This window comes from Populus nigra, chromosome 15 (genome assembly GCF_951802175.1).
Source record: "Populus nigra chromosome 15, ddPopNigr1.1, whole genome shotgun sequence".
Taxonomy (NCBI): domain Eukaryota; kingdom Viridiplantae; phylum Streptophyta; class Magnoliopsida; order Malpighiales; family Salicaceae; genus Populus; species Populus nigra.
The window spans coordinates 4,869,966-4,896,972 of NC_084866.1; the positions used below are offsets into that span (position 1 = coordinate 4,869,966).

General features: G+C 31.4%; 2 protein-coding genes and 5 non-coding genes across 14 annotated transcripts; all 7 read right to left on the bottom strand.

The window, feature by feature from the left end:
• Positions 1 to 1,672: 1,672 nt before the first annotated feature.
• On the bottom strand, positions 1,673 to 2,883 carry LOC133673750 (pathogen-associated molecular patterns-induced protein A70-like). The gene has a single exon (XM_062094638.1). It carries the CDS (start codon positions 2,786 to 2,788, stop codon positions 1,841 to 1,843), a length of 948 nt encoding a protein of 315 aa, XP_061950622.1. The 5' UTR covers positions 2,789 to 2,883; the 3' UTR covers positions 1,673 to 1,840.
• A 7,407-nt stretch (positions 2,884 to 10,290) lies between these two features.
• LOC133674279 (probable beta-1,3-galactosyltransferase 12) lies at positions 10,291 to 15,438 on the bottom strand. Of its 8 annotated transcripts, XR_009835185.1 has the most exons (4): positions 12,765 to 15,437; positions 12,589 to 12,688; positions 12,367 to 12,480; positions 11,015 to 11,429 (listed from the first exon to the last, which is right to left on the bottom strand). XR_009835185.1 is itself a non-coding variant. In XM_062095323.1 (3 exons), the coding sequence occupies exons 1-3, from the start codon at positions 12,627 to 12,629 to the stop codon at positions 11,305 to 11,307; spliced, it is 273 nt and encodes a 90-aa protein (XP_061951307.1). In that variant the 5' UTR covers positions 12,630 to 15,436; the 3' UTR covers positions 11,015 to 11,304. The 8 variants fall into 8 exon arrangements, 1 of the variants encoding a protein (XP_061951307.1); XR_009835188.1 differs by lacking the exon at positions 12,589 to 12,688 and having other exon boundaries at positions 11,015 to 11,422; XR_009835182.1 differs by having other exon boundaries at positions 12,367 to 12,688.
• Positions 13,237 to 13,334, bottom strand: LOC133674976 (small nucleolar RNA snoR69Y). The gene has a single exon (XR_009835304.1). It is a non-coding gene; the product is annotated as a small nucleolar RNA snoR69Y (small nucleolar RNA).
• On the bottom strand, positions 13,503 to 13,599 carry LOC133674978 (small nucleolar RNA snoR69Y). Its single transcript, XR_009835306.1, has one exon. It is a non-coding gene; the product is annotated as a small nucleolar RNA snoR69Y (small nucleolar RNA).
• Positions 13,656 to 13,752, bottom strand: LOC133674980 (small nucleolar RNA snoR69Y). The gene has a single exon (XR_009835308.1). It is a non-coding gene; the product is annotated as a small nucleolar RNA snoR69Y (small nucleolar RNA).
• Positions 13,805 to 13,899, bottom strand: LOC133674977 (small nucleolar RNA snoR69Y). The gene has a single exon (XR_009835305.1). It is a non-coding gene; the product is annotated as a small nucleolar RNA snoR69Y (small nucleolar RNA).
• Positions 14,096 to 14,192, bottom strand: LOC133674981 (small nucleolar RNA snoR69Y). The gene has a single exon (XR_009835309.1). It is a non-coding gene; the product is annotated as a small nucleolar RNA snoR69Y (small nucleolar RNA).
• Positions 15,439 to 27,007: the final 11,569 nt, after the last annotated feature.

Sequence of the window (27,007 nt, forward strand, 5' to 3'; positions counted from 1 at the left end):
TATGACATCCTTAGGCTGTACACTAACCTTTTAGTGTTGACTATTTGCTCTTGTGGGTTAGATATTTTTAGTTTTTGTAAAAAAAAAATTATATATATAAGCTTTTTCTATGTATTTTTGTTGTTTAGAAAATTTAAATTCAAATGAAAAAGCTTATGCATACATGTGTGAATCAAGATATTTAATCTTACAAGACAAGAAATTTACCCAATTACGTTTATTAAATTTTTTTCATTACAATATTTTTATTATTCAATCTAACGATAATAGAAATAAACAAACATATTAAATTGATTGAATGAAAGAAAAGGAAAAAAAATATTATGAAATATTATTTGAAAATAAACATTTTTTATTTTAAAAAATATAACTCATTTTTACAAATGATAAAAAAAAATATAGATAAATAAGAAAAACTTCTTCAAAAATTAAACACATACCAAAAATAATCATCACTTAAAAGAAGCTCTCTAAAACAAATAAAAGAGAAAAATGATATTAATCTAAATATAAATATTTTTTTGAAAAAAAAACATATACAAAGAAAAAATTAGGTAAAAAAAAAAGGCATTATGCATAACAAGTCAGGTCAGCCTGTCTAACCCATTTTCTTAGTGCCTACGAGCCTATGCCTTTATTTTTTTGCTACAATTGGGCATAAGACATGTCACCCCAACCTTTTTAAAAAAAAAAAATCAGACAACGTGTCGTTTGATCTTGTCTATAGTAGCCGGAAAATCAGAGCTTAAGTTTTTTTTACCCAAAAACCCGTTTCTCAATCTATTTTTTACCCAAAACACATATAAAACACTTTTAAAATCAGGATAAACCTATTCAGGGGCTCAAAAAACAAAAACAAAAAATCATTCAAAAAACCAAAATCAACCCGAACTTATACCTATTTTTTCAGTAACTTTAAAAGTAAAAAAAACACATAATATGAAATCCCCTCATAAAAAAAACAATTTGACATTAATATTATTTGTTTTGATGGTCTAAATCGATGTCAATGACATGTTTTTTTTTCTCTCTCCCCGCACAATAATAAGGATAAAATTAAAAAAATAAAAAACATTTGCAATAAATAGTGAAACCAGTAAAAAAAAAAGTAGCACCTTTTAGTTAGTTTTATACTTGATACTTTATTAGTTTTATACTTTTTTTTTATATATACTTTATTAGTTTTATACTTAATACTTAATGTAGGTGTGATGCAATAACAAGTAAATGTGAAGTGGAGGACCCTACAGTACCAAAATTAAATCTCCCATGTGCATTAGGGATAGCAAAATGGGGACACAAAACTGGTTTGACCAGACTGCCCACAACTTTTCTGTTGACATCAACAAAATTTCTTTGGGCAAATCAGTCAAAATACAATAAAGACACGAGCTCTCTGCCAAAGTACCCACTGCAACTGGGCTCTTGTCTTTAACTTTCCCAACCTGGCAACAGCTACAACCTTCTTTCCCTGACTGGAAACGAAACCTTGAAACAAAAAATACCCAAGAATCGAGAACCCAAATGGCCATTTTTTCAATCATTCTTTTTTATTTTGTTTTATGCCATTATTTTATCACATGAACTCTTGAAGTCAATGGGGTTCGGAGTCACCATTCACATTATAGTGTTGTCGTACATGAAATTAACAAATAATTAGATGGAGACCATGTTGCGGATAAATACGTCGACAAGCAGGAACATTAATTAATTAAGCAAGTAAATTTCAGGTGGAGATCTGATTGATCTACACAATAAAAATCCTAAATTTTCAACAAAAGCCCCCAAAACAAAACAAAAAATTAAAAACCAACCCCAGAAAACAAAACCAATTTTGAGTTCAACTCCCTCTAGTAATCATCTCTTTGTACTTCATAATAGAATTCATCCTCTGCAACTTCAACTGCTGCTTGAACCTATTAATGAAATCATCGGCTTTAGCATCCACTTCAGTGTCATCAAACTCAGTAGAGGTCTTCCCTTCTTTCACGGTAGCTGGCCTACGAGATTCAACAATGTCATCTTCTTCAAAATGGGCGAAAGCAGATTTAGCACTTGCAGATTTCTTCATTTTCTTCGGTAGCTTCTTGGGTACCTCACCAGAAGTTGGTTTCGTGTCTGACTTGGATTTGCTCAGTTTATTTCCTTGTAACTTGCTGTATATCTCTTCAAGAGTCTGTTCTTGATCTTCCTCTTCCTCTTCCTCTTCCTCTTGTTGTTCTTGAAGCTGTCCATCAAGTTCTTGTATGTGGTCATACATTTGTTGAGAAGTGAAATGGGCTGCCGAAGTTTCTTGATCTTTGTGGTTATTAGTAATGGTGGGGTTAATGGGTTCTTGGGAGAAGTAATTGTAGAGGTTGATGGACTTGAGCCTCTGCAACATTGAAGGAGATCTAGAAATAGGTGGCTGGTTTTGATTTTGGTGGTATTGATAACCTTGTTGAGGGGTTTGTTGATGAAGAGTGAAATGCTGGTCAGATTCTTGAGGTTTTTCAAAAGTAAAGGTTGTAGGTTCTTGGGATCTATAACTATAAAAGTTGATAGATTTGAGTCTTTGTAGTACAGAAGGAGATCTAGCAAGCTGGTGGCCATGACCAAGACCAAGACCATGACCATTTTGTGCTTGAACATGTCTTTCTTGTTCTTGATGTTGGTCACTAGGTTTGTGGGTTGCTAGGCTTGAAGTAATAAAAATGGTGCCAATCATGAGATTGAGAAGCACAAATAGAACAGTTGGGGTACACCAACTATTCATAGACGCCCAGATTGACATGGATTCTCCAAGCATGATTTTAGGTTGGGAGTGAAGAAATGGTTGAGAGAGGGAGATGGGGCTTGTTAATTGCTGTGAGAAGAGAATGGAAGGTAAAGCATTGTTCGAGGACAAATTTATTGGATGCCCACACTAGTATTTTTTTTAATTTTTTTTTTTAGGGTTAGGAATGCATTTTAATTTTGAGTATTTTTTTATTTTTAGAATCTCGAGGGACACGTTGCAGCATTTGGGAGTCTCTGATAAGTGAACAAAAGGGAAGTAGATGACTAGATGCAAGTATAAGTGTGAGGCTGTAGGTGTGTTCGTTAAAGGGCAAAAGTGATGGGGACAGGTAAAGATCAAAGAGTAAAAGACCTCCGACTGGATTTATAAAGCTGGTTTTTTGGGGGTAAAATTGCACACTGACTTTAACTATGCTGACTTATTCATTACCTATTTAGTTCATGTTAAAATCAGATTTATTATAATTCTTTTAATCTTTTCAAAACTAATTTTATAATAAAAACTGAAGAGATGAATATTCAACTTATAAAGTCCAAAAATTCTTATAAAAATACCAAGTCTGAAATTATAAACACATTCATATTGATCTCGTACAAGTTGGGATCAAACTTTTCACAAAAAAAAATCTAAATATTTTCATCTTAAATATCTTTGGAGATGCTAAATTTTAAAATTTTCATGATTCATTAATAAGTTCCATAGAATTCAGTTTATGTAGTGGTCATGTTTTCTTTTACTGATATCCGAACTTTACTATATCTTTCATTGAAAAAAAAAACATCTTACAGAGTATGATTCTACGTATCAAAACTCATAACTACAATATACTTGAAGAATCATTTTTCGTAGCCTTGATCTTTAAATCCATTACAAAGCAATGTTTTCTAATTTTGTCAATAAATATAAATTCTAATCCTAGAAAGGTGAAATCTTACTCCTCCAAACAGACATTTCTAGATCAAATATAATTGTATTCAAATCTATCCAGTGAAAAAATATAATCATACCAGAAGACTAAATCCTTGAAGGTGTCACCCAACCTGAACCTTTATAACCACCACAACCAAATATCCAACTCAAACAAATAACCCAATATAGTGATGGTAAAGTTAAATTGTCCTTCCATAAACATTCAATTAGTTCTAGATTCTTAGTTGAATCTTCTACATCCAGTATAATAAATCTTTGAAGAATTTATGAGATTCCCTCTGTTATAAACATGTCTTACCACATAAACCCATCTAAGAAATCGACCTCTGATATTTCTTGCACTAGTTTTCAAAAAACAAATTATACTATAAATATGCCTAAACCAATATATACAAACAATGACCAACCTTCTCCACCAACCTCACCAACATTTTCTTCTATAATAGCAAATATCCAAAATGAGCTGAATATTCTTGAAACAAATTTTGTTATAAACAAATATATTTTATTCATAATTTTTACCGTAACCATAACTCTTAAAAGAGATTTTGGTTTTTCAAAAAAAATTTACATTAAAGAAAAAAAAATACAATAATGTTTTTATGATCTCGTTGCATTACATAACATACAAATCTTATTCTTTGATTGCTTTGAAATGTATTATGTGTTTGAAAATCATATTGCATATTTATTTGTAAAACATGCATGCCCCGTTATATTTAGAAATAAAACCTCTGTCTGGGAGTTAGTAAACGACACTCTCATTGAGTTGAGCATCCACTTCTAAGAAATCTCAAAATCCTTCACAATAACCAGACAGTAAAAGTTGCTCCTTACAAATCTCCAAATAAAGATGTTACCATTAATATCAAACACGTCATCTAGCAAAAATAACTTTATAAATACCAACCTCAACACAATAGAAAAGCAATTGACCAGACTATAAAAGCATATCAAGAAGTCTTTAGTCTCTCCTATTAAAACTTCATCAAAGCCTATTGACCAAAAACTTAGAAACCCAATTTTCAAACCATACTAGGTTACCAAAATTAGTCAAACCCAATTTTAAAAAAATTACTTCCTCAAAGCTATCAAAGACCATCTTAATCACCTTGAAGCTTTATCTTCCACCTTAATTCCTTTTAATACACCCCAAATTAGTAATCATCATCCAACCTCCACAAGTCATATCAATATTATCCAAAATAACCAAATCTAAACTTCATATGAAAAAACATTTCATGAAGAAAGTCCTAAAATCAAAAAACTTATTTGGAGAAACCCAATACCTTGAAATCCTAAACTCTATCTAAATGACTGAAGACCAAATACTTATCATTGACTCTGATGAAAACACCATTCAAAATATAATTTCAACCATTATCTTAACCATTTCTTTACATTTTGTAGGAGATCCTTCCCATCTTAAAGACAAAAATATTGAACTCTTTTTAAACCTTAGATTAAAAAAACTTAGTAATTTTCAATGGTATAAAAATACTTTCTTTACTCATGTCATGCTCTGAGAAGACTCAAATCAACCATTTTGGAAAGAAAAATTACTTGCTGGTTTACTAACTCTTCTAGGAGAAAGTCAGAAATAAAATCAAAGACACATTTGCTACAAAAACCATTCCATATAACCAATTGATTTTATAGTGGGCTTGTTAGCTTTACACAAAAAGGAGGTCTTCAAATACATCAAGACTTTAAACTCCAAAAACACCTTACATAGGATATGAGAAGATTTAGGTAGTTTTTGTCAACAATTTAACTTATCCAAAAAGAAGATAATTTGTAGTGGAAACTATTCCAAACCCAACACAAAACCCAATAAACCGCCTCATAAAAAATCAACTCACAAATACAGAAAATGTTTTTATACCAAAATTGAGCTCTACTACAAAAAGACCAATAAAAACCCACAAAACCTTCTCAGTCAAAAAAACCCAAGCCAAAATTTGACTTTAAAATCATTATCTATTATAAATGTAGCCAAAAAGGTCATACATCTAGGTTATGCTGAGTAAATACATAACTTCATGAACTTCAATTAGAAGAAGAAGTCATTCATCATATCCAAACCCTTTTGATTGAAGCCATTGATTCTGAGACAAACTCTTCCAACACTTCTGAAGAACCCTTTCAAATAGATAAGTTAGCAATTTCTAGTTTTGATAAAAAAAAAAACTATCTAGACAAACTCACGAGTAATTTCGATAAACCAAAAACACAACAACATGTTAAAAAAAAAAGTATTGTTACCATCAAGCAGCACAAATACATATGACCTTACCAAAATCCTTAACAAGAAAAAGAAATCTAAACATACTGTTGTTATCCTAGAATTATAATCTGAAATCAAAACCCTTAAGACTAAACTACAAAACCTTAAACAAGCCCAATATAAACACTTTACTATTTTACAACACCTTCCCACAAAGTTAGAGAGTTAGTTTGATTCTGAACTAGAATCAGAATAACAAATCGTAAACAGTTATACATTGTCAAATATTAAATATGTTCCTGAAGACTTTCTGCATGTTTTAATTTAAATTACTTCAAAAAAGTATATCATAAAAATTACATTGATCTTTTGAAAGGAATTTAAAATAAACAGTATTATCTTGTTTGATACAAGTGCAAATTTGAATTCTATTAAAGATGAAATAGTTTAAAATGATTTCTACAGAACACTTCTGAAAAACTTTATACAACAAATAATACTAAATTATTTATTGAATACAAAACTTAAGCATTAGGTTTTAATAATGGATTTTATCTTAAAAATTTCTTTGTTGCTACAAATGATATTAATCATATTGTTATTCTTGGCACTCCTTTTATTAACATAATTACTCTTTACAAAACTTTTCATGAAAGTATTATTTCAAAAATCAATGGTATGAAACTTGTTTTTCCTTTCTTAGAAAAACCAAAGACTAGGAATTTAAATTTGATCAAAGCATGTTCTATTCATATTAATCATGTCAATGTGTTAATCCAAGGAAACCACATTCATCTAATGCATCTTAAACAAGATGTTTTTTTACAAAAACAAAATGAAAATCAGTTACAAAGTCCTGTTTTACAAAAAAGAATTTTAGATTTTCAAAACAAATTATTCTAATTTACCAAATGATTTTTGAAAAAGAAAACATCATGTTATTGACCTTCCATATGATAAAAATTTTAATGAAAAATAAATACCTACAAAAGTAAGACCTATTTAAATGAATTCTGAATTAGAACAACATCGTAGACTCGAAATTCAGGATTTAGAGTTTAAAGGTCTTATACAAAAGTCCAAGTCACCTTGGTCATGTGCAACTTTTTATGTTAACAAAAATTCTAAAATTGAATGAAGCACATCGATGTTTGTTATAAATTACAAACCTTTGAACAAAGCTTTAAAATGGATCAGGTATCTAATTCCAAACAAAAAATATTTATTACAAAAATTACACTCTATATTTATATTTTTGAAGTTTGATATGAAGTCAAGATTTTAGCAAATCCAAATTCATCCAAAAGACCATTACAAAATTGCATTCATGGTTCTTTTTGGTTCATATGAGTGGAATTTTATGTCATTTGATTTAAAAAATACTCCCTCGGAATTTCAAATGATTATGAATGTTATTTTAATTCATATTCAAAATTCTACATGGTCTATATTGATGATGTTCTTATTTTTTCCAATTCCATAGAACAACATTTTAAACATTTATCAATATTATTTTATGTTGCAAAACATAATAGTTTAATTGTTTCAAAATTAAATATTTCTCTTTTCCTAACTCATGTTCTTTTTCTTGGTCAGAACAATTTTCAAGGAACTATCACACCTATTAAGAGATCTCTTATATTTGCTAGTAAGTTCCTTAACAAAATTCTAAACAAAACCCAGTAACAAAGGTTTTTAGGAAGTCTTATTTACATTTTAGACTTCTACCTCAATTTGAGCATAATAGCAAAACCCTTACATTATAGGTTGAGAAAGAATCATGTTCTATGGTTTGATGAACACATCAGAATTATTCGACAGATTAAAAAACATGTCCAAGAAATTCCTTACTTACATATTGTCAATTCCTTAGCTCCCAAAATAATTGACACAGATGCTTTTGAGTTAGGGTATGGGGGTATTCTTAAGCAAGTGCAAAATAACAAAGAATAAATTCTTTAATTTACATCTGCACATTGGAATGATTATCTAAAGAATTATTCTACTATCAAAAAAGAAATTATTTTCATTGTGTTATGCATTACAAAATTTCTAAGTGATTTATTAAATCAAAATTTTCTTTTATGAATTGATTTCAAATTAGTAAAAGAGGTTTTACATAAAGATGTTCAAAACATTGCATCAAAACAGATTTTTTCTATATGGAAAGCTATACTTAGTATATTTGATTTTGATATATAATTTATAAAAAGAGATAAAAATTATATCTCTGATTTTCTAACTAGAGAATTCCTTCAAAATAGGTCCTGGTGCCACCAAAGTCCAATGGCAAAGCCCCCCTAACAAAACCCAGATTCTCCAAAATCTTAAAAATTCCAAAACCCAACAAAACTATTACCTCAGTTATTTCTTCTACAAAACTAATTAAATCTTGGTATGAAGCAGTAACTGAATATGAGGAGGCATAACATTCTTCACAAATATTAAATTATGTAGAATCCTTATCCAAATCCTCAGAATTATTTTATGCTTTATAAAATATAAGTCAACAATCATTATAACAAGGCAATTCCTCTTAGGTAATTTCAAAATCCAAAGCATGTTCTTCCTCTAAAAAACTCCTACTTCAACCTTTTTAAAATACAAATCTTCATGTTCCTAAATAGATTTATCTTAAAAAAATTCAAAAGAAAAATTTGTATCAAAAACAATTTTCAAAATGTTTTAATTATTGAAGATGGAATCTTCCATCCTGATTTAAATGTGTTAGCATCAAAGATTTTCCCTCTAGGCTGATATTTTAAACCTTCGAATTTTACAAAACCCCGGCCTTATTACATGACAATTCTTGAAATCACAGGTTCAACTAAATTCAAACACTTTAAACTCCAACAAAACCATTTTGAACCTATATATTCCACTTGTATTAACCAAAACATCCTTTACCCTGTTAATTTATTTTTAATATTGATATAATATTAAATTAATGAATCTAGAGTAAAGATAAAGTTCATGGGACAAAAATACTTTGCAAAGAAAATTATAAAGTTGTTGTAATTGTCATAACCTATTTTTGGGTTATTCCCCAAAATTACCCTTTTTTTCTTTTAAAATAAAAAATAATAATAATAGCAAGAGGATTTAATTATTAATTTGGGTCAAATTAAAGGATTTAATTAAGTGTAATGACTTAATTATACTTTAAATTGATCAAATTAATTTTATTAGGGACTTAATTAGTGAAAAATTAAGTTTGGACGCCTAATTTAGGTTTAATTGAGAAGATTGGAATTTTAGAGGACCAAACTTAATTTTTATAAAGTTAATTGATTCAAATTAGAGGTGAAATTGCAAGAAAATTGAAAGTTTAGTATCGCTTGAAGGCTAAATTAAAGAAATTCACAGTCAAGGTGTTGTGATGTAACGATCACACAAATTAATTACCTTAACTTAGATAAACAAGATAGTATAAAGCAAGTAAGGAGTCGATCTATGAGAAAGATTTAGTTCAGATCTTTATGCTAGATAATTCAAAGTTGGGGGATTTTGAGGTTATCTAAACTATGCTATAGTAAACAAAATAAAATAATCAAGCTAAATTAAATAAATCTAAAACTTATCAAAAGAAAAATCTTGGTCTCAAGTAAACATCCACCTACAAAAATCAAAATTGATCATTGAAACGATACGTCAATTTATATTCTGAATATCTATTTTTTCTTAACATTAATCAATTAACCAATCTGCTATATAACTAACTTTAACCATTAAATAACCACAATATCCGCACTGATAATTTAATTTAATGATAGCTTTAAGAATAAGATAAGTTGATAAATCTAGATAATATAATTATTTGTATTTTAGAGAAAGGTCATAAATTCAACAATCTATTGTGATGATATTCTAAAAAATAAATAGCTAAGGAATAAGGTTTATATCTTTAACAATTAATTAATTTTTTAGTTTTAATAATCAGATTAATTTTTTTGGTTGAGATGGCTAATCCCTAGAATGACTTGAAAATGTTACGAAAAAAAACCAATGATTTTTTAATCAATTTTCCATAAATATCACCAATTAATAATGTCTCAAAAAATCAGATAGATCAGAAGTAAAGCTTATGCCTTGCAAATCGATGATTGAGCTCACTGGACTCTTCCTCTGAGCTAAACCCATAAAACATGGGTCTAAATATATTGTCTGGGACAGTTGGATTTGTAGCCTTAGAAGGTTTTTTTAGGCCTGAATTTATTTGATTTTTCAAATTTACAAGGATCCACTTGGACACGTCGATTGAAGTACCCCAGGAAGAATCAATGTCTTCCCCAATATCTTACACAAGCACATGGTTTCGATCACCAGAAGCCAAGCCAAACTGTGACCCAGTAAATAATAATAGCCTGAAAATGATACTTTGTTTGTTCTCCATATAAACACCAAATGAATATACTGACAAAGCATGTTCAGAAGTAGCCTTTCCGAAAGCAATCAAATATAATTTCTGGAGAAAAATAAAATTTAACTGAAAAGGGCTTCTTCAAAATCACACATTGCAACAGAATCATTTGAAATCTCATCCTTAACGTTCTTAATTTCATCTCGTTTCTTGCCCACTATCCTTCGCGCTCGGCCATTTAGAGAAGCATCTCTGCAAACATTAGTTAGATCATCTCCACTATATCCCTCCATCCCTCCATCCTGCGAGCAACTTCACCACTATTTATATCAGCGGCCACCTGTATAATAACAATGTTAATCAATGTGTACTCTTTATGGCTGCTCCACATTCATCAAATGGACTAGCATGGTTTTGAGATTGCCATTTACAGGAACCTTCCTAACAACACCAGACGGAAAAATAAGGCAATGGAAGCAATCCCAAGAACCAACTTGAGCTCCACTTAAATCAAAGATCTTATTCCTTCAAGCCATCACGTAGATTCTTAATACATGCTCGATTACATGGTTTATTATTAAGTGAAGGAGTTTCCTTCAAACCATCATATGGATTCTTACTACATGCTCCATTACATGGTTTATTATTAAGCAAAGGAATTTCCTTCAAGCCATCACACAGTTGTTTGCTGCATGAAATGACATGAGCGAATTCCATGTTAATCAATGTGTCTATTTTATGTATTTATTTTTTATTTCTTTGTATTCCATTACATAACTACAGTTAAATGCATGACAGATTACAATTAAAAGAAATCTTTAGAGCATACAACTACATAGAAATGATATCGCTTTGTTTTAATGTACGCTTCAAGTATTCCCGCTTACTAGCTCAAGAAACAACATATTGATTGTAAAATCTTAACTTCTTCACAATAAGAGTTCAATGGGCTGAGAAGGAAATCAAGAGAACGTGTTTGCCCAATTGCTTATATGCAAAAGGAAAAATCTATCCCAAACTGAAAGATGTTGGAGTGCATCGGGGATCACATATTTCTCGGTTGTCTTCATTCATAGCAATCATCCACGATCCAATGGTGACATCCTCATTGCTGAACATTCTCAAACTGAAAGCTAAACGATGCATCTATTTAGCAAGACAGACCAGAAGGGGGGGAATGACAATGACCCAAAGATGAAGGAAGAGAAAGAAAAGGCTGCTGTGTTTCACACAGAGATAAGTAAAAGCAGTAGCACTTCAACAAAAAAAAAAAAAAACATCGCCACTGAATCCAAATGGAAATTTGGATCTGTATGTCAGTCCAAAATAACAGACCAGATGAATTACTGGACATCTTTTAATTCAACCTCATTTTCCATTGTTAATACAGAATAACAATAAACCTGTCTAATGTGAGAATTTGTAACCACAGCGTACTGTCTTCTTTTTACAAGTAGCTTCTATATCCAAGAAATCTACTCCTGATAGGGAAGATATTTGCACGGCAGCATTGACAACAATTGAGGAATTAGGATGTCAAGAAAGAACATCGAGGAATGGAGCTGATCATCATAATATCATAGACATGTTCTCAAAGACCAATATGAAAGTCATTCATCTCATACAAAGTATTCCACAGGGGACCATCTAAAGTCCAGCATATCTTGAAGATTGCCATTGAAGTATTATATAACAGCTATCATTGGCATGAATAACCATTTTGAGCAAAATTTTCAATAGCAAGAGTAAAGAATATAGAGGCCTAAATCAAAACAGAAATTTGATTTGTCTCTATCGTCCTAAATTTTCAAGCATCCATTTGTTGCAACATCAAGCCTCTCATGATTCCTTGATTTTCAATTACATCATGACAATTAACAAGGAAAGCCATCAACTGATTAATTAAAGAAACGTATGCTGAGGTCTGCTGAAAATTACATCCAAAGTTTTTCTTAGGTTACCATGCAAGAGCAGATTATTAGAAGTGCAAATTATTAAGATCGCTGACTGGATATATAGAATGATAAACACAACAAATCAATGGAAACAAGTTCCATGTAAATGACAGACCTGTTATTTCTAGCAGCAGCCAATGAAGCCACAACCTCTGCAGCAAGAACATATATGGGTCCATAAGCATGCAAGAAGTACTCTTTTCCAATCAGATGTCCAGATTTCTCATACCTGAAATTGTAAATTACCTAAATCACTAACCAGCAAGAGCTCATAACAACAAACTGTACAAAATAATCACAAATCCAACAGTAAATATAATATGCAATATCTGGGTACCACTTCTTATGAGGGTCAGTGATAACTGGTCCTTTCTTCATGCATCAGATATAAGTTAGTGAATGGATTATTTCCTTAGCAAGAAGAGTTACAAGGCAATCTAACATAGCAGAAATATCAATGTTAATTAATCACAGTTATCTCACTAATAAATCATTACATATGCTACTATATACCTGGACGCAAATAGATATCATCATCAGTTTTGACATAATATTCTGCTTCAAAAAGCTGAAAGGCTGTTTTGAAATAGGCCAACATAATGACAGAAGAAAGGTATTAGAAAACTTAAGGTGGAAAAAGGAACTGTTATGCTTTGTATGGGAGCTTTAGATATTCTTCCTCAACATCTATGAACATGAAATCTTGTACTTATCCACCTCTTTCTCAAGCAGGGCCATTTTCTTTGCATCTTTTGAACGTCCTATTATGAACCTAAATGATAAACCAGTAGCTTGCTCCAACTTGCCATGGAGCAGCAGTGAACTTGGCCTTTTCAATATGATCAGTGCATGATCAGTTCGTAAAAAACCAAATTTTAAAGCAAAGAGTCACAGCAGAATAAAAGAAACTAAGGGAGAAATAGATGAAGAAACAATATAACCAAATTATATTTGAGTTAGAAAAATAATGATCTTACTCAAACGATGTTATCGGCTCAGATAGAAATTGATAACATGTAGTCCTTGACCTTCCATATGAAGATCTCATAGAGCTGAGATTATCATTGGTCATCATTGCCAGCAAGTTTCTACAATGATATATTTTAGTTGAACAATGTTACAGGCTCAGAGAGCAAATATAATCTATGATTAGACCTTCCAATTGAAGATCTCGTAGAAATGGTATTATCATCAGTAGGCTCCTCGAGACTCAAAATCTACAAAGCAAAACAAAAAATCTTATACAAACAGCATTAGAGGCTCAGACAGAAGTCGATAACATCTATTCCCAGACCTTCCAATTGAAGATCTCATAGAGCTGGGATTATCAATGACATCATTGCCAGTAAGTTACTCAAAACTTAAAAATATAAAAGTAAACCAAAATATTTTACTCAAACAATGTTACAAGCTGAGAGAAAAAATAATAAACATCTATTACTAGACCTTCAAATTGAAGATCTCATAGAGCTGGGATTATCAATGGTCAGCATAGCCAGATCCTCAAGATTTACAATTATGAAAATAAAATGAAACATCTTACTAGAACAATGTTATAGACTCAGAAAGAAATGGATAACATCTATTCCTGGACCTTCCAATTGAAGATCTCATAGAGCTGGGATTATCAATGACATCATTGCCAGAAATTTCCTCTCAACGCTCCATATTTTAAGAGTAAAATGAAATACGGTGTACTCAAACAATGTTATAGGCTCAGAAAGAATTCCTAGACCTTGTATTTGAAGATCTCATCGAGCTGGGATTATCAATGACATTATTTCCAGTAAGTTCCTCGAGACTCAAAATTATAAACATAAAATGAAATATCTTCTCGGACAATGTTATAAGCTTGGACATAAAATGATAACATATACTCCTGGACCTTCCAATTGAAGATCACATAGAGCTGGGATTATCAGTGACATCATTGCCAGCCAAGTTCCTCTAGACATGAAATTATAGAAGTACAACTTTACTAGAATGTACAGTAACAGAGAGAGGCATGGTATTCATTTCTCCTCCCATTAATTCATGGCCCCCATTTGGTTCTTCACGAATTGTAATGAGATGAGGATGCGATTTCCATTAAATAAAATTCAGATTTTGATTATTATGAAATGCAATCTACATGGCTTAAACAGAGTAATTTCCTCAATTTAAAATACAATTACTCATTTTTATAGGATTACTTTATACAGCAAGACTCCAAAACAAAACAGAATAGCATATTTATTTATAGATCATCATCACTGTTCTTGATAAAAAAAAAATTACCTCTCAAAGCTCTCGACTTTCTACGCAGAAGTCATGGTTTTACCTCAAAAGTCCATCTGGGTCACAAGGAAACCAAGTACTTCTAAGTGCAGCCCGGCGATCACCGGATTCAAACCCGGTTTGAGTCCCAACAAACCCAAGAAGTTTAGGGCTGTCAATCAATGCTCCGTCTACCCGAACCAGAATAAAATGCTCTAAAAGTGTCCTCAGATTTGCCACAACGAAAAACTGGAACCGGTTTGAGCCTGCAGATCTGAGATAGCGATCCCAGAAAGGCCAGTGAGAAGAGATATCAGTGAAAAGACTAGAAAAGGTAGAGGGTAACGGGTTAAGGGAGGGATAAAGTTGGGTTTTGAGGTTTTGGGATTGTTGGTGGTTGGGATGGCGGAGGAGAGGATGAGATGTAGCGGTGGGAGAAGAGTGGCATTTGATTTGGTGGAGAGCCACCGTACGTGTTTGGTTGAACTGGAAGACAGGAAGTGCGAAACAGGAGTAGAAGCAGGGTTCTGGGGATGTTGTAAAAAAATTCACAACTAACAATGCTACGCTGTGATTTAATTTATGTATTTATTTTACTGCACAATGAAATAAACTTTTTAAGAAAACAAAAATATTCATAAGACTTGTACTCTCAGTCTCAGGGCAGGGCATTTTCAAGGGAGCATGAAGCAAGCTCTGAAATACAAAACCCGAGGGCGTTGGATAGTTTTTGCATGGTGCATGGATGTATCTAAAGCATCCAAACAAAAGGGTCATTAGCTACTTTCAGAGGTGAAAAGCAAAAACAAAAACTCTCAAGAAACCAAAAGACCAACTGATCCCATTCAAAGAGGTTTCAGAAATGTCCTCGTATTCTGGGAGGAGAGAGTTGTCTGTCTGTAACGAGGGAGGGGCAGGCGGGACAAGAATGAAGAAGATTTATATATCTAGAGTAGGCATTTGTTTGTGTTTCTAAAGTGATTTAAAACAAATTAAATTTTTTTATTGTTTATATATTATTTATTTTAAATTATTTTTTTAATATTTTTATATCATTTTAAAATATTAATATCAAAAATTATTTTAATATATTTTTAAATAAAAAACACTTTAAAAAATAACTATAATACCTCACAACCTGTTATAAAAGAGTTAGCTATCCATCTCGAGACTTTAATGATTTAGATTTTATTTATTTTTATATTTAAAAAATGTTTTTGAAATAATTTAAAAATAAATAAATTATGGGAGTTAGTGTTTCTTCGGCATGATTTTGCATCTTTTCTTTTGGTTTTGAGGGCGTGTTTACGTTTGTTTTAGGATCCCTGTCTATGAGCCTATTTGCTCTCTTTTCTTTCCATTTCATTTCTAGTCATGGTTTCATATGCTTCTCCTTCTTTGCAAGCTTTCCTATGTTACTCTTTTTTGTTGCAGCTCTGCGTTTTCCCGTACTGTTTTAGAGGAATAGCTTTTCGGCTCCCCCATGATTTGTCATCAGTTGTCTGTCGGACACTTAATAGTTTTTTTAGCTTTTTGTTTTTGTTTTTGTTGTGGAATTTTGTTTTTGCGTGTACAGAACTTCCTTTTCTTTGTAGGTTGATTTTACAGAAAAGAGACGAGGCTTCAAAATTAAAGCATGCATGTAGCCATCTCACTACTAGAAAATCAGTAAAAACCAACAGAATTATTGATAAAAAAAAATTTGTTGGTAATTTTTACCGATAAAAATAATTATGTCTCCCCTTCTGCCGGTATATACCGACAGAAAATAACCGACAGCGATACGGTCGGTATATATTGACAGATACGTCCATCGGTATATACCAACCGTATCACCAACAGATTATATAGTTTTTTTTGGAAAGTTGCAACGGTGTGATGATGTGGATTTTATCGACGAAATGATCGAGGGATTCAAACCGGGATCTCCGTACAGTGACGTGGCACATTCACCGGCGAAATCACTGACGGGTATACCGACAGAACGTGTCCGTCGGTCATTCCATCGGTAAAAGTCAATATATATGACACAACCAAAGAGTTGATGTCTTCTCTCAAGTGTAGAAGTGTCAAAATAATAAATAACTCGGCAAGACCGGGGTCGAACCACATGGAAGTTAACTATATAAACTACAAATAAAGAAATATATAATAACAAAAAAAGAGTTGAAGAGAGCTTTGAGATGTGATATTGATATAAAGATTAAATAAGGATAAAATAATTGTCAAGGTTGAAGGATCCACTAATGGTATTTTAAACAAGTATAGTATAAATTCTTTTTATTACTCAACTGGAAACCACACACAAAAGAGGTTCCAATCGAATTATAAATTGTTAACATGATTACATTAGTTATCTTATTCGAATAATGCTAATATTTGTAAATGTTGTCAGGTATTCATGATTATAACTTATGTTAACAACAAATCAAGTTCCTTTCATAACATAGGTGTCGGTTATACCATACGGTTGGGCTATGAAAGTGCCAAGTATTTGTTGTACCAATGGTTATACAATATAAATCTAGATTAACCATTTCAAGTAAAGTATTAAAAGTGAACAAAATAACAAATACAAAACATGTTAGTATCAAACATTAAAGTCCATGTTGAGTTTATACTATACTTATTTTTACACCATTAGTGTAACCTTTTCACCTTGACATAATAAACTTAGCTAAACATAATGAAAGAGAGAAACATAAATAAATAAGATAAGAACATAAATAAGATATAAGTTAACTAAGTAAAAGAAAGGAAATGAAAAACATAAACAAGTGATTAATATAAACAAAACTTAAGCATTATATAAATATAAAGAGAGAGAGAGCAAGAACATGATCTTGATCTGAAAACTAAGATGTCTAAATGCATGGCAAATGCCTTCTTTTATAGGCCAAAATTTGAAAATTGATTTGATGACTAATTGTTGAGTGGATGGCCACATTTTGATTCGGTGGCAATCCTTATCTTCTTGTCTGAACAAAACATCATTGCTAACTTCAGAATTTGAACAGATTGTCCGCATAAAAGTTCTAGGAAATTGTCTTAGCTTTCCAACAAAAAAAAAATCAGTGTATTTGGACTTCTAGAACTCAAGATATGAACTGAATACTGAATAGTGTATGGGCTGCATGACAGATTCTAACTTCTCCGTTGTTGCTAAGATTTGGACTTCCAGACAGCTGAATTGAGTCTTGGACTCCCATGAATGTTTTAGGCATATGTCTTAATTTTCTAACCATATAAACCAAATTGAAATCCAAGATCTACAGCTCTAGATATGACCCAATGACTGAATAGTGTTCCAATTTGGACTGAGCCAGCATCTCTTTTCTAAGTTTAACCCTCTCTTTGTCTTCTCAATTTCAGTAGTTAAACTCATCAATCAATCCTTTGATTTATGTGATAGGCTTGTATTTAAGATGAACATTTACCATAAATTAAAGGTATCTTATAATATCAGACTTGTTATTATAAAACATGCTTTAATTAAGGAGTTATTGATGCTTTAAGTGCAAAATGATGATATAAAACCTTGATAAAAATATACTTTTAAGTATTAATCACACCCCCCAACCAGCTTATTACTTGTCCCTAGTAATCAAAGTGTTAAAATAGAAAAACAATTTGCAAGCTCCACAAAGCAAGGCATTCATCATTCAACTTCCATTAATCTATCCAAGTAAACAAACTCTCATTAAATTTATATATCTACTTCACATGATTTCACAGCTTGCGGAATGGTTTCTGGTTGGAGCACGCATGGAAAACTAGCATGTCCATACTGAATGGAAAACAACAAGACATTTATGCTAACAAAAGGGGGTAAAGCCTTTTGTTTTACTGTCACCGTCAATAAAACTGTTTGATGTACTGTCTGGATCTTTGAATTATCGTGCATGCATTACATTCAAAAATACTTTTGCAAAAGTTAGTTCAGAAGACAGTTTGTGGCTTTATATTTTCATATTGCCTAACGCATAACTCCAGTTTAACCAAGTCAGATTTCCATCCTAACTGTTAACGCATGCAAGTTGCTGCTGATGTATTTTTTAGTCCAGGAGAAAATTAGCTTTGTGATGTGGTTGGTACATAAATCAGCCAAAAGAACTAGAAACAAGTGTCATTTGCCCTTGGTTGGTTGCAGCATGAAGTTGTAGGGGTAGAACAAGTTTTTTACCCTAAATTTACCTATAGTGGGTTCATAACAAGGATAAATGTCATTTGGAATCGCAATTTATAAAGTTGAGGTGGATGTGCTAAGAATGGAGAGAGCTAAGAATGGAGAGAGCCAATCCTTAGTGAAATACCAAGACTCTTTCTTTCTCAGGTTGAGGAATGAGTCAGAATGCTGCTGTTGCTGCTGCTAGGTCTCTTTGCTTTTATGGTCGGGAGTATAAGAAATCCATTTCTAATCTTCAAGACCAGTCGATCTCCATGCTTTAACTCGACTGGAAATTAGGAAATACTTGCTCATTAGAAAGCACGGGTCCTATACCCGATCTCTAATAATAGAATCGTGAGATTTCAGACCAAATATGGGTTCAGACCGACTTCTATAGGCACCCTAAACTCCAGTTTTCAGCTTAAGGTCTTTGCCTTTATCGAAATCTAAGGAAGCATTTACTTTTCACTCTTGCAAGTCAACTGTTGGGGAATGAAGCTGAGAGGTAAGGCATGAAAGAGAGATGGGGATGTAGTCTTGGTGTTTAATTTATGCGATCTAATTTCATGATGATTCAATTAGATGGCAATGAAATCCATGTCATCATCATTGTATGCATAACATACACATAGGAGAGACTAAAGAAGGGATTAAGATGCAAATAACTTATGGTTGGCCTGTCTCCATGTCAGATTAAGGAAGAAAATTGCTGAGTTTTTTTTTTCAAAAGTGACTACTGATTTAAGATGGCTTAAGCTTTTTCTCGGGGCTTGCTTTTTCTTTTTTATCTTTTGATTCTATAAAAAAAATTAAAAAAATAGAAAAGAAAAATACAAAATACAAAAGGATATATATATATGAAAAAAAGCCTAGAAATTTGTTGAAGTTGATGGTGAAAGATCAAAATGACAAATAGAAAAGTTAGAGGATCAATATATCTAAGATTGAAAAATTTAGTAACCTAATTCTAATTGATAAACGGCCTATTTGGTAAAAATATTTTTATTTAGGGTAAAGAAATACAAATTTAAATAGGTAAGGACTTAATGAGAATTTTGAAAGACTTGATTAATTTTATTCATGTCTTAATGGCAAGGAAAATTAATATTTGAAGTCAATTTAGGCTTTAATTGGAAGAAATTAAAGTCCAGGGGTTGATTTGCAATTTTAAAGAATTAATTTGGTCAAATCAAGGGCTTCATTGTATAAATATTGAAGTTTGATGGGCAATTATGGACTTGATTAAAGAAATTCAAAACCAAGAACCAAACTAAAAAAGGCGCAGATTGTAGGGGTTAAAATTAACCAAATCAGGGTTCAAATTAAAAAAAAAAATTAAAAGTTTGATAGTCAATTAAAGGGTCCAAGTGCACAAATCAAAAATCAAGACCAAGATGAAAATGGCACTAAACTTTGGAGCTGATGATTGAGTTTGGCAAGGAAGAAATTGCATGAAATTAAGAGTATAGGAGGAAATTCAATTAAAAACAATTAGAAGAATAGGGGTTAAAATGAAATATATCAGATCCCAAATTAAAAACCCTAATTTCTAATGTTTAACCTAAACGACGCATCGTTTAGCCATTATTTAGCTCATTCTTCGACTGTTTTAGTTGATCGAGTAGGCACTTTCAAGCGAATAAATATGGTGTTTTCAACCACCTTTGACCTATAACCACCACCATTCAACTTATGAACACCCCCTCTACAAAGATCAGCTACTCTCATCAAACGTTTACATCTCATTTTCTTCAATAAATTCAATAACATCTTGTCCCCAATTAGCCATCATACTTTAAGCCTTATTAGTGGGTTTTTATCAAAGGTTTGTCACGTTTCTCTCAAGAAAAAAAGCCCAGAAACAAGCTTCTTGGTCTTCAAGTTTGAAAAATCACCAAAACCTTCAAGAACTAAGTTTGTTGCAAAACCACCATTGAAAAACCAACATAAGTACAAACTAGAACCCTCTCATTTTGATCAAATGGCTAAACTTTGATCAATCTATGTTTGAACCCTCTTATTCTAGGGTTGTTGTCTATTAGATAAAAATAATTATGTAAGTCACAAAATAGAGAACTAGCATTTTATGCATAACAATCCCTCTCTCTTAAATAAGAATTTAGAAGATTTATCACTGGTGATTTATGTAGATTACCATTGAAAACCGGATAATTGAACGACTTATAGTTTTTGACAACTCAGCCTTTAAATAATTATTCAAAGTTAAAGATGATCAAATCTTCAAGTAATAAATCATCAAACAACTCTAGATCTGTCTAATGTGATCATAAAAACTCTCGAATAATCTTGTTTTATTGTTTTCAATGCGTGTATGATATTTGGGACCCAACATAAGCTCCAAGTGGTCAAAAAGACATGGGAAAAATTATGATGGAGGAGCAGCTGTGTACATCAACCAAAAAGACAAAAAAATTACAAACTCTACCTCTCGAGTGATCGAACAAAACTAAGCAAAATTTTATTGCGAGAATTAACAAAATTTACCGAGAGAAATATTGCTTAAGTCCACAGTAAAAACCTAATCTATTTTAGTATTTTTTTTTTTATTTTAATAACATTCTCTTTGAATGCATAAAAGGGACATTTCATCCACTTCACTTTATGTCAATTGTATTTAAAAAAAAAATTACCCTTTAAGATTCTAAAAAAATGAATGTAATTCAAAATGATGCTATGATTATGGCATATAGATTATCTACTAGTTATTTTACCAACGTTTTTCCACGAGTCGGATAATGTTTTTTGAAAAAAAATTAATTATACAAGCTTTTTAAATGTTTTTTTTTAAATCTAATTATAAATCAAAAGGCTTATGCATGGATTTAATTAAATATATTAAGAATCATATGTACGTTAATTATAAAAAATACGTAAGATCTCAAACTAATTTTTACCGTAGCAGAAGAATGGAACAATATTGCAATTGCTATATTAAAACACTATTTTCTTAGTCTTTGTATAATAATTTTTTAAAAGAAAAGGAAATTAAAAAAAATAAAAAAAGAATAAAGATAAGAACGAAAAGAATGGTATAAATAACCAAGTGTAGAGTGATAAACATTCAAAGTGTAAAAAATAGAAAATAATATTTCTTTTAAAAAAAACTGTTAAAAAAAAGAAAAACAAAAAAAATATTACAAAAAATGATAAAAATTCCAAGTATAAAGAGAAGAAAAACTTTTTTAAAAAAACAACCTTGAAAATTACAATTGTGCCACCACTACACTAAAAACAATTGCAAAAATTTACAATTATACCATTCTTATAGAAAAAAATAATTACATAAAATTACAAAATGATAAAGATATGAACCAAAAGAATTGTATAAATAGGCTAAATTGTATAATGATAAATATTCAAAGTGTAAAAAATAAAAAATTATATTTTTTCCAAAAAAAGTGTAAAGAAAAAAGGAAAAACTAAAAAAATATTATAAGAAAATGAAGATAATAGGAAATATTGGTGATAAATAAGCCAAGTGTAAAATGATAAAAATATCAAGTATAAAGAAAAAACAATTAAAAGAACAACCTGAAAATTACAATTTTATCACTGCTACAATAAAAATAATTGGAAAAATTTACAATTATGTCATTTTTATATAAAAACATCATTTCCTTTTAGTATATAAACTAGTTAGGTGGCCCGCACTACGCCGCGGGCTTACCATTTATTTTCATAAAAAATTAGGTCCTGACAATGGCAGGACCCAAGCCTATTTGGGTCCTGCATATGCAGACTCAAGTCTATTTTGGGCCCTGCACAACCAATGACCTAATGCTATTTTAGATTCTGCAGCATGCGAGGCCCAAGGATAGTTAGGTCTTGGCGTACCCAAGCGTCATGTGCGCACTGGGGTGTGCCCAGCACCCAGGCAAACAACCAAAGCATCACGTATGAGAAGAGGTGTGCCCAGCACAGAGGCAGGAGCCCAAGCGCCACGTGTGCGCAGGGGGTGTGTCCAGCACTGAGGCAATAGCTCAGCGTCACATGTGCGCAGGGGTGTGCCCACAACTGAGGCACGAGCCCAAGGGCCACATGTGTGGTGGGATGTGCCCAGCACTGAGGCATAGCCCAAGTGCCACATGTGCGCAGGAGGTGTGCCCAGCCCCCAGGCAGGAGACCAAGCGCCATGTGTGCACAGGGTGTGCCCCGCACTGGGGCAAGAGCCCAAGCGCCACGTGTGCGCTGAGATGTGCCTAGCACTAAGACAGAGCCCAAGCGCCACAGGTGCGTAGGGGGTGCGCCCAGACCCCAGGCAGGAGCCCAAGCGTCAAGTGTCCTCACGTGGTTTTTCTTCGATAGTAATAATAATTTTTTAAAATTTATTAATGATGATAATAATAATACTAATAGTAATTTTTAATTTTACCTTTCAAATCAAATCTTTGGTTGTTTTTCAATATTAAAAATAATTTTTTTCTAATTTAGCAATTATTTTATTAATAATATTTATAACACAAAAAATAATATTTTTAATATTAAAACTTTTGATTATAGTAAAAATAATAATGTTCATAACAAAAAATAATACTATTTTTAATTCCAAGAATATTTAGAACACAAATAATAATATTTTTTATATGAAAACTTTGAATATTATAAAAATAATAATATGATAACAAAAATAATAATATCTTTGAGATGAATACTTGGTATTCTAAGAAAAATAATAATATTGACAACGCAAATTATAATATTTTTTATATTAATACTTAGAATTGTTGAATATTTTTAATAATACTACGTCACGGGCTCACTCTTTATTTTTATAAAAAAAATGCCATAAAAATTTATAATATAAATAATAATATTTTCTTTAAAATTTATTAATTATTTTATTAATGATATTAATTATAATAAAAATAATAATATTTCTAAAATAAATAATAATATTTAGAATCTTAGGACCCATGAACATTAAGTCTTGATGAAGGACCCAATAGAATTGGATCCTTACTCTAGATCCATTGATCATGGGTCCTGACGCCCGACCCATTCCCCTTGAGTCCGGAGCCATGACCCAAGTGCCATTTGTCCTCAACCCAACACTGCCCAAGCGCCACGTGTGCGCTGGGGAGTGCACAACCCATAGGCAGGAGCCCCAACGCCACGTGTGCGCTGAGATGTGCCCAGCACCCGTCTAGCCTGGCACTTGGTTCTATAGACTGTAGCCTCTCCACATGCCCCCACCAACAGTGCATGCAGCTAGTTACTAGCATAAATCTAACCCATTAAGAAAAAAAAAATAACTCTGATCCCTTATAATGATCCCTTATAATTTTGATAAATATACTTGGAATGATAGTTCTTTTTATTAATTTGTTGTAGTGAAATGGAAATTTTAAGTTTGTATATTAGAATTTTTTTTTCAACCTTTACAAATTTCGTTGTAACATTTTCTATTAATTTCAAGAATGGGTAGAAATTTTAATCCTTATGTGAATGAGATAAAAAAAAAAGCAGGAAAGAAAAATAAAATCACTTAAATTGCCATGCTTTTTCTTCGTGGTCGCTTTCCTGGTTGAAAATGTGGGGTTCGATTAGAAATTCATAAGGAACACACACTCTCAATTATCAAATAGGTTTAGGGAAAAACTATCAAATAGGTTTAGGGGAAAACACTGTTTTCTTATACCTATAAATATTGTGAATTATTGTTGTGCTTAATAATTTATTTTAATTCATATATTATATGGTTATGGTAGTATCGATCGAAAAATATTCCGATATTGATTTGATACTCGATTTTGCAAGATATTGTTCATATTCTTTATTTTTTTTCTAAATATTGCGAGTCAATGGACAAGAATTGAAGAATAGAAAAAGATTAAGGCCTGAAAGAGAGAAATGAATAAACTAGTCAGGGAAGTTGAGGCAAAGAGAGAGAGAAGAGAGAGAGAGAAAGAGAAGAAGAATGAGTTGTCAAAGCTACATCGGACCTCTCACTACCATCATGCATTGATTCACAGGGGAAAAGACACTTCAAATATTCCAATGACATCAAAGAAGAACTAATCAGAATATGGAGGAAGGCTCACTCACCGCTCAAATGCAATGACCCCCCTCATGCCCTGACGAGTGTTTCCCATGCGCTATGCGCTTTTGCCTCATTTTTTTAATTTAGCCTCTTAACTTTTAAAATCTCTTTGATTCAGTCCTAGATTCTTTTAATTTTTTTTTTAGAGTTGTAACTTTTCGCTTCTTCTTTTAGTTTAGTCCATCGATTTAGTCCTAATTTTCTTAATTGATTTTTTTTTCAAGTTTGTTTTTTAATTTCATCATTTAACATTGAATTGGTTAGGAACTGAACTTCATAATTTATTTCTTTTCATATTTTCTTTTTATAGGATTATTGTGATGCCAAATAAGCCTCCCAACATTTGGTGGATGATCGATTTTGTGATTGTCTACTTTTTAACATTTAGTTAAATAAAAAATGGTTTTAAAAAAATAAAGATATTAAACTATATGGGATCAATGACCTGAGTTACAGGTTTGGCGAGGTAACTCGAGTTGCTCTAATTTGCGAGTTTGGTGGGTTTAACTTTTCTCTATATTTTTTAATTAGTTTTTTTTCAAATTCATCCTTTGAAATTGGAATAATTAGAAATTGAGTTTCATAATTTATTTTATTTCTCTTTTTATGAGGTTATTACGATCTCAAAAAACATCTCGATATTGGGTTGATACTCGATTTTGTAATTGTCTATTTTTGTTATCATATAGTTAAATAAAAAAATATTTTTTAAAAAAACAAGTTATTAATCCCAATGGAGTCCATGACCCAATTCGTGGGCTTCACGTGTTGACTCGGGTTACTCGATTCACGGATTCGATGGGTTTACCTACCAAACCCGATATGTTTGTTTTGTTAGTTTTTGGTACTTTAATTTGTTTTATTGATTTTTCTTATTTCATCCTTCAATATACTTCATGATTTATTTTTTTTATGCTTTCTATAGGGTTATTACGATCTTAATTAAAACATCTATTTTAGGGTTGATGCTAAATTTTATGAACATCTATTTTTTATCATGTAATTAAAGAAAAATATTTTTAAAAAAAGTTATTAAACTCAATGGAGTTCATGACTCCAGTTATAGGGTAAGCAAGGTTAATTCAATATGGCATCGTCTCATTATTTTTTAAAAAAATTATCATCTTAAAAAAAAATTAAAAGCTAAACCATGTTTTTATCGGTCATTAAAATTGTGTTTGAACCTGTAAAATCGACTGATTCATGTCAGGTTAACTCCCACGTGATTTAATTGGAAACTTGAGTTAGGCAAAAAGTCGATTCATGAGATTTCAAAATTGATCCTTTTAATTGGGTTTAATAACATCACCAAAAATTTCGTTCATGCTTTTAACATTATTTTTTTACACTTAAAAAGAAATTTGTTAACTCATAGCAAAGCGAGAACCAATGAGCGAGTTATCTTTGTTTAGTATAGAGTTGTTTACACATCTTATTAGTCTCTCATGGTCCCTACAAGAATTATACATGTGCCCCAACATCAAGATTGGTTTAGGGTCTTTTTGCTCATGTATGATTATTTTTAACTATAAGCTAAAAGAGAAAGGGGATTTACTGTATCCCTCCTCACAAAGCATTATTCATGACCCGAAAATAGAGCTTGACAGATTAACCCGGGTTGACTCGAGTTGTTTTTTGTGTCTTTTATTGAATTTATTTGTTTTTTAATTTTATCATTCAACATTGGATCGGTTAGAAATTGAGCTTTATAATCTGTTTTGATTTGTTTTTCATTATAATATTTTGGTCTCACAATTAAAGTCACGAGTTTTGACATTTTAACCTTTGTTAAATCAGGTCATTTTTTTTCTAAAATGTTATATCGGTCTCATGATTCAAATCACGAGTCTTTCAATATTGGACTTACTTTTTATTGGGTTGTCCATGTCTTATGACTTGGATTTCGAGTTTGGTAGGTTAACCTAATTAACTTATTTTTTCTTTTTCTTTTTAATTGATTTTTTTTCAATTTCATAAATTAATATTGTATTTGATTAGGAATTAAGCTTCATGATTTATTTTGGTTTAATTTTTATTAGGTTATCCTGATCTTATGACCTGGAAATAATGCTTAATGATTAACTTAGGTTGACTTGACTTACTTTTTATGTCATTTTTTAATTAAGATTCTTATAAATTTCATCGGTCAATATTAGGTCCGACAGGGACGATTGAGAATCAAGTTTTATTATTTATTTTGACTTTCTCACTATGGGATTATCTCAGTCATTCTCAAGACCAAAGTCACGAAAGTGATAGGTTAACCCAAGT

What these genes read in the sequence shown, in the direction of transcription:
- LOC133673750 (XM_062094638.1), bottom strand. Translation starts at nt 2,788, where the DNA reads ATGCTTGGAGAATCCATGTCAATCTGGGCGTCTATGAATAGTTGGTGT.
- LOC133674279 (XM_062095323.1), bottom strand. Translation starts at nt 12,629, where the DNA reads ATGAAGAAAGGACCAGTTATCACTGACCCTCATAAGAAGTG. An exon ending in ACTGACCCTCATAAGAAGTG is followed by an intron (nt 12,481 to 12,588) that starts GTACCCAGATAT and finishes TTACAATTTCAG; the next exon opens with GTATGAGAAATCTGGACATC. An exon ending in GCTGCTGCTAGAAATAACAG is followed by an intron (nt 11,423 to 12,366) that starts GTCTGTCATTTA and finishes TTTAGCTTTCAG; the next exon opens with TTTGAGAATGTTCAGCAATG.